We start from the raw sequence: 8,127 nt of genomic DNA, 5'->3' as shown, positions 1-8,127 counted from the left end.
GTGACAGACAGACGGACAGACGTACAGACCTGACGGACAGGCGGGTAGACGAACAGACATACGGAGAGTGTGTCTTAGTAATAGGTTCCTGTTTTTACCCGTTGGGTACGGAACTCTAAAAAGATAATCTATGACAATCCATTAATCGGCTGTTTGTTCACTGATAAAATTTGATTATACCAAACAAATTAATGGAAAGCGGTCAACATTAATCGGACTCATAATGATGATGACTGATTTGACATGAATCTTATGATCATAACATGCTTTATATAAGTACTAATATTTGTCCTTTTATTTGATTTTTGATTATGTGTTATGACATAGATTAATTTATCTTTATAAAATCGTAATATATCAAATTTAAAAGGTGGAATGATTTCATATGAATAGTAGGTACCTACGTACCTACATACATACCAATACGAGTACTATACACAATTTTATATCGATTGATAATTAATATTGTAGAAAAATAAGGGTTGGTATTTATCTGTCGATATGGTAGAATTTAATAGTAACGATTAATTGAGTAATAATCAATGTATAATGTACCAGTAACACGCTTAGACATTAAGTAGGTAGCTAAAAATTACGAAGGTAAACGTCCTGGTGCTTGGCACGCTAATGCCCTATGTTAAAAACTTCTTTGTTGGGTTAATTTATTTATTAACTTACATTCAGGAATATTTATAGTGTTAAATTACAGTTTTTAAGCACTGAAAGGGTAAGTGTTGCCAGTGTTGACTCGATATAGGCCACTCCTGAAAAAGAAAACAAATGTTGCATGATCAGTTTAAAATTTTTTTGCTGTCGTCTTTATTGGTAATATTGGTATGTACCGACTGGCATAATAAAATAGCATGTGAAAAATAAGTTTTATAGAAAAGAAAAATATTATTTTCATACAAATTGTATGGGAAAAGTTTTCCTCGATTTGTCGCTTTTCTAGCCGTTTATTTGTTTTTGGTCCCATACAAGCTTTTGATCCTGGGTAGGAATAGGATCGATTGGCACCAAAAAAAGTTGGCCAAAAATGGCTTTTTTCTCGCACTACTGTATTATTTCCAAAATCTGTAAACGCCAATCTTCATTAATTTGAAATTGAGGCTCTTCTAAGACCATTTTCGCATAGCAGCACTGGATCTGGTAGCTGCCTACACTGACCCACTAAGAAAATCCAGCCTGTATATACATATACTATTACTTATTCTGTGACTTAAGTATAAAATAAACAAGATCCTATTTTTAGTGATCTTATGATATGAACTTATAACGCATTTTTATGTTATTATCGTACATGTAACTGTTCAACTGGTTAACTTTACTATTACTTTAAAACGTCCGTAAAGACCAAAGTTCAACTTACTGCAATTTAACAAGCGTCAATGTTCCCATTAGCACAGGTGGTGTCCCCGTGCAGCGATTGTTGCTAACTTGGGTCATCGTGTCACATCGCAGAGCCATCAGGTGTCCACCAGTGTCCACAGTCGCCGCGAACAACTCCCAGGCCCTGTTGTGGTGGCACGCGTTGTCGCGGTTCGCACAACCAGGCTGTCTGGTCCCTCCGTTCGGGTAGATGTCCAAGGTACCGAGGGCATCAGCGGTACCAAATGCGCTAGTTCCGCTTATGTCTGTGTGAATTACTTCGACGTAGTCTGCATCACTCGCCCTGAGGCGCAGGGAAGAAGCACCCCAAAGGACACCAGCGGGGTCCAATGCTGCAACAAGAGTTAGAACCTTTGTAACTAGTGTTGTGGATTTAAGCTTTGAGGTGTAAACTACAAGACTTGAGTCGCGACTGCTGAGCCTTGAAGCCTCGAACCTTAAAGCCTCGGAACCTTAACGACTCGAACTAAGAGTTCGTGTTGCTGCTTACGAGCAAAGAAACCTCGAGTCTTTTGGCCTTAAGCTTTAAAGCCTTCTAAGCTTTGAAGGTTTAAGTCTGTAAGGTTTTTAGCAGTAAAGGTTTGGAGCAAAAAGAAAAAAACTTTTAACAAATAAGTGTGGTGGTATTTTTGATTATAAATGTATGCCGCGGCATTTTTGCAGTTCTGCAGAAACCGTTTTGTTTTTTGTCTCTTAGTTGTTTAGTTTGCGTTCATGAATTAGTCAATAGCGGAGGCGGTTAAAAGTTAAAACGTTCAAGCGGTTCAAGTAATCAATTCAATTCAATTATTTAATTCGAATCATTTATTTGATCCATCTAATCACCCAGTCTTAATTAAGTATTAAATATTTTTTTAAATACTTTTATTTTTATTTCTTATGACTTACACATATAGGACGGAACGGAACGGATTTTTTTAAAAATATAGTTTCATAGAAAATGTATCTGGATGTACATATGCAACGGAATCACGGTTCTAAATGGTCCACCCTGTATACGTTGCAGGCAGTAAATGCGTTTACTGATGTTAAGTTACTCTTCCGATATAGATAGGTATATTATAATATTCGTAAATTCTCTACACAAAAATAATTTCTGCAAAGAGAGCTCAACGTATGAGCTCTAAGCTTGACACAAGCTTTTAAGGTTCGGGGGCTTGAGCTTAAGTTAAAAAGCTAGAGTTCCCTATGAGGCCCGAGTCTTAAAGACTTCATTTTGACAAGTCATAAAAAGTTTAAGTCGTTAAGGTTCTAAACCGCTTTGTGAGCAAACATTTAACGCTCTAGCTTTCAAAGCTTGAGCCTTAAAGGTTCGCGAGTCGTTAAGGTTTAAAAGTGTTAAAGACTAGTCTTTTAACAACACTATTTGTAACAAAGTTTTCGAAAGAAAAATCAAATATTTAAATAAGTGAATGTAGAAACAGATATTCGTTTGATATTGAGCAAATATTTTTTTGTTAAAATGAAGATACATTTTCTAAAGGCCAAAGGGTGATTTAAACCAAAAATCGTTACAAATATTTGTCTGGCATCGCTCAACCGTCGATAGAAAATAACTCGTTCAGCTTTTGCAGATTTCAAACTATGAGTTTCAATCATCATTATTATTAAATATTAACAGTTTCTTACTTGTAAGTTTACATTTGTTGATAATAAAAAAAATCGATTCCTGAATTTGTTAAAATCACTTAGCATGGCGTTAAATTGGTATTGTTTTTATTATTTTTTATTTTATTTTTTTAGATGGAGAACCAACAGCTATAACTGCTAATAATGACATAAATAGTAATACAGAGCCAATTATAGGATCTCACATATAGCAACATGTCAATATTTAACATTAACTTAAATAACGCACAATTTTACATCGGCACATGCAATAATATCTATTATCTATGATATAATATAGTGAATCACTTATAATAAAACACTATCAATACGTACCTATGATGTTGTCCCTGTCACATGACGTTATTAAAATTTTATAACAGCAAGTGTGGAACCACCATAAAGTAGTTAGTATCTATTTAGTAGGTACTGGAATTATGTCACCTTCTATCACCTTTCACTAAAAATAGGGGATCACTATCCCCTGTAACGCACCTGTGATTTTAATGGCACGAGCAACAGCATTTCTACTCGTAATGCCCACAATGTGAGCTCCCAGATCAAAGCCGATAAGATGAAGCTGGTTCAGGTTCAAGTTAGCGTCGGTCAGTAACACTATGAAGTCTCTAAGATCCGCAGCGATGAAGGGCGCGACCGCCGCAGCCTGCGCGTACGACGAAAAGGAGAGATAGGACCAATCTACCATGATGATAACCAAGTCTTCGTCCGCACTGGCGAGTGCTGAAATAATGGCATTCGTATAGTTTTGGGTACCTATTTACCTATGAAATAAAATATTGAAACGGATTATATCGCGTATATTGAATTTATAATACATCCCGACGTTTCGAACCTTTTACAGCGTTCGTGGTCAACGGGTGACTGAGAAAAACTGTTGACCACGAACGCTGTATAGGGTTCGAAACGTCGGGATGTATTATAAATTCAATATACGCGATATAATCCGTTTTAATAGTTTTATTTTATGAGTAACTATCGCGGTAACCGAAAACAGTATTAGCTATTTACTTATTTTGAGATACGTGTATAATATGAATATTTATTAAATATTCATTTGATGCAAAGAAAAACCATAAAATATACAAAAAAATAAACATAAAATATTACAGAACTTATAGCTTGATTTATCAGCGAGGAAATATGAAAGACCATTTATTCCGGAAAAGTATTAACGTTGTTTGTTTTTCGGCTCATAATTTAATGCAATATTGCGACCTTGATTTGAGATTATGTAATTCTTGCCCGTGACCAATGTTATGATTCTAATGTTAGTTATTTATTATAACTTATAATAGCTACAAGCACTAGATAAGAGTAAGTAGTGATCTTTAATGCTAATTGTAAATCGCGTAGAACGTCCGTCATAAGTATTTAGGTACAGGTGGTTCTTTATGAGTGCATGGGTAGGTATATTTCGAACTTACAAAATCGGAGTGTGTTTCCGAAATCACTGTAGACGCTGCTTTCTCGCCCGTGCACTACAATGGCGACGTTTTCAGTGCCATCTAGGGCGAGGCTGGTCGCTCCTTCAGCAGAGTTTTCTACTTCTACCATGTCTACGCCACTCACCATGTTTTCCCTGTAATTATAAATATGTATAGATATCCTTCTAATATGTACTATTTAAGGTTATTTTAATTTACCTACCGATTAATAATATATAGGTACTTTTCATATTTTGAGTAACTAGCGAGGATATATTTTTACAAGCTTTTATTTAACTTGCCCGTTAGTATGTTATTTGTTAGTGAGGGTTATTGGAAGCTAAATTTTACCTACTTCCCGTTTTCTGATTGAGCTAAATTTTTGCATAGATACATACATATAATTACGCCTATTTCCCGAAGGGGTAGTCAGAAACCATGGATTTCCACTTGCTACGATCATGACATACCTCTTTCGCTTCCTTAACTTTCATAACATTCCTCATACACGCTCCCCCGGTTTAGGGTGCTCTTGAGCTGGCCTTTCTTCGGGATTTCCCCGATCTGATCATACATAAAATATGTAAATCGGATAATAATGATCGGAAGACGACCGGTCTAGCCTAGTGGGTAGTAAACCTGCCTACGAAGCCGATGGTCCCGGGTTCGAATCCCGGTAAGGGCATTTATTTGTGTGATGAACACAGATATTTGTTCCTGAGTCATGGGCGTTTTTCATAGAAATATCATAGATATATATACATAAGTATGTATTTATTATCTACATACGTACGCCTAGTACCCATAGTACATGCTTTGCTTAGTTTGGGCACAGAATAAGTAATAGTATTATCATTGTTTGGGGCTAGGTCGATCTGTGTAAGATTGACCCCAAATATATTTAAAAAATGCAATATTATGATGACATGAGGTAGCCATGGGAACTGTGATAAAACAGTGCAAACTAACTGTGTTTGGGGATGTTATTATGTTATTGTAAAAACTCTTTATTTACATACAAGATATATACAGTAATACTACGTAAACGAAATTAATAACTAGCTTAAATCTAAAATAGGCCCTTGAGGCATTGTACCAAGGATGCTGGCGGCATTTCCTCGCTGTATCGCAATGCTGATACGTTGTGCGAGGAAGCCGCCAGCTCTTCGGTCACCAGTTACGTCAACCAGACGCTTCGCGATTTCTGCAAACAACTTGTGCGCGTTGGGACCCCATGGACCTAGAGTGTTATTAGTGTTATGTTATTAGTTGCCTGTTGAAAGAAAAATACAGTCAGCGATAAAAGCTTGTATCAAAATTTATTTTTATGCCAAAAACTTATTAAATTTCATTAATTAATTGTTTTGCGACTCTATTTAAACAGAACAGTTACCTTTAGCTCTTTTATAAACGAAAACAGGTCACACTGTTTTTACAAAAATAGTTTTACATTCGTTCATTTTATTTTACTGTAGGTATAATATGATTGGGGCGCAGCGCAGGGGCTTGGACTGACATGGAAATGATCTTGCATCTCTATCGATTTTACTCACCACGAAGTCTGAAAGTATCTGACATTGGTTATGCGCGGGGTTCTGGAACCCACTGCTGTTTGTGCCACTGACGCGCATTCGCATGCTGAAACTGAAATAACTCTCATAGGAGTCTATACTTGTTCAGAGGGAACGAGAACTGTTAGAAGGTATAACTTTGTAATAGGCGATTATATTCGATTTAGGTACCATTCATGCTAACTAGCCATTACGCTAGTTAGCATGAATTATCGCTTATGTATTAATTTCTAAGCGATGATTCACAAATTAATACTGGCCATATTTTAAGGTTCTGAAGTTTATAATTGTTACGGGAGTGCCTACAAAATTATATACTACATAATAAAATTAAAATTATTAGCATAGGGTATGCTGGTCTAAGAGCGCGCATCCGATAAGAGTACGCTTCACTAAAATCCATGGAGCTGTTTAGGATTCGCGCTAATGTCTGTCGTGGAAAGATCTCACGAAGTACAGTTTTCACAATCGGCTGACAACTTACAGTACAGTAATTGGTACAAAATATCAACGGTGAAAACGACGCACTGTGGCAATACTTCGCAGGCCTTATGTTTAATATCTGATCAGTTGCTGGTTTCGACAGCCAGAGCTCGTACATAACCTGCTTGTTTCCAAATTTCAAACCTTGTAGAATTACCTTCTGTTCCGCTCGGAGATATTGTACCTCTAACATGCGCTGGATTTATTTCTACGCACTAGAGAGCAAAGTTAGATATTTTGTCGTTTGTTGACATGCTGTCGAGGGAGCTTTTACCTAAAATAAAGAAAGTGCCAAAAGTAGTATCTAAAGCACTTCTTCAAAGGATCTAAGGTTTGTAAAAGCTGTGAGGATCAAAGAAAATTATGTTGTGACCTCTGCAAGTAAAATAATGTAGTTTTTGACCCGCGTACTCTTATCGGCGTTAACGCGTATTCTGGTCCAATAGGGGTTGTAAGAGTACGCAATTCCCATTTTTGTTAATTTTTATTATTATTAGAATGTTAGAAGTGTTTTGCTACTTTTTATATCACTTTATGGAAGATGATTAAATTATACATGGAATAATATTACATTTGATTTGATTAGGTACCTATTTATCATATTTTTATAATTTTTAGAACTTTAAGTGCGTCCTAGGCCAGCTTATCCTAGTCTTTAGCACAGTACCTACATAGTAAGTAGTCTATAATTATACATAAAAGATAATCAAAGCTCAGACAATAGAATAAACCGATATCACTGAGTAACTAAGGACGCCGGATGAGATATGCATGCATTTAATGTACAAAACTAGGTACCTACTCATTAGTAATAGAACGAAATATTATTCTTCCTTTTTTTAAGTTGAGATAGATTATTTCAGGTGATTTACAGACAGGTAAAAGATTTAAAGCATACTTACAAATGCACGCAGCAGCCACAAACACCAAATTTATTCGCCACATATTTTTAAACTTCAGCTAAACAAAAGCCATCAACTAACACAAGACGCCTCAACAAATCTATATTTATGCAAATGATAAACGGATAATATAAACTTATCTGTATTCAATCTAATAATTGTTTTGATCTTTCATAATGATTACCTACTTTAATCATTAAGAGATAAGTGGAGTCACCTGCAATTATTTACATTTCTTTACGAGTGTATCGATAAGAGTAATACAATTAGATAGGTATATTAGTTTAAACGAACGACCTTGTAAGTGCATTTATTGAGCTTCCGCTTAATATGATATTATATTTTGTAAAGCAACGTTTTCGACCCATAATGACCCCACGTGAAAGGCTAGACTTCTGAATATAATATAGGTAGTCACCGAATCGACGGAATTCAAGCATAATTATTTCATTTCATTTCATTTCATTTATTTGCACACATGGACAACATATTAAGTTTTTACACCAATTTTTGTGAACATGTACCCTGGAAGGGTGTAGCAACATAAGTACTTAATACTAAAAACTTAAAACTAAAATAATTAACTTACAATAAAATTAATTGTTTTAACATTAGTATTTATATGTATATTATATGCTTTGTATTACTAGGGCCAATTATCATTCAAGAACTCTGTTATATCGTAATACACTTTGTTCACTAGCATGTTTTTTAATTTATTTACAAACG

The 8,127-nt window shown here is 35.4% G+C and overlaps 1 protein-coding gene across 2 annotated transcripts; it reads right to left on the bottom strand.

The window, feature by feature from the left end:
* Positions 1–645: 645 nt before the first annotated feature.
* On the bottom strand, positions 646–7,479 carry LOC134741433 (lipase member H-like). Of its 2 annotated transcripts, none has more exons than XM_063674209.1 (6): positions 7,399–7,479; positions 5,996–6,080; positions 4,443–4,597; positions 3,493–3,738; positions 1,370–1,721; positions 646–764 (listed from the first exon to the last, which is right to left on the bottom strand). In XM_063674209.1, exons 1-6 carry the CDS (start codon positions 7,439–7,441, stop codon positions 713–715), a joined length of 933 nt encoding a protein of 310 aa, XP_063530279.1. In that variant the 5' UTR covers positions 7,442–7,479; the 3' UTR covers positions 646–712. The 2 variants fall into 2 exon arrangements, with proteins under 2 accessions (XP_063530279.1, XP_063530278.1); XM_063674208.1 differs by having other exon boundaries at positions 5,996–6,086; positions 7,399–7,456.
* Between the last annotated feature and the right edge of the window lie 648 nt (positions 7,480–8,127).

This window comes from Cydia strobilella, chromosome 5 (genome assembly GCF_947568885.1).
Source record: "Cydia strobilella chromosome 5, ilCydStro3.1, whole genome shotgun sequence".
Taxonomy (NCBI): Eukaryota; Metazoa; Arthropoda; class Insecta; order Lepidoptera; family Tortricidae; genus Cydia; species Cydia strobilella.
Note: the sequence above shows the minus strand (reverse complement) of the source record. Positions and strands in the feature narration are given on the sequence as shown.

Coding starts and splice junctions, on each gene's coding strand:
- LOC134741433 (XM_063674208.1), bottom strand. CDS start 7,441: ATGTGGCGAATAAATTTGGTGTTTGTGGCTGCTGCGTGCATTT. Junction 1,722..3,492: donor TCGTGCCATTAAAATCACAG/GTGCGTTACAGG, acceptor CTCTTGTTGCAG/CATTGGACCCCGCTGGTGTC. Junction 765..1,369: donor TTGACGCTTGTTAAATTGCA/GTAAGTTGAACT, acceptor TTTCTTTTTCAG/GAGTGGCCTATATCGAGTCA.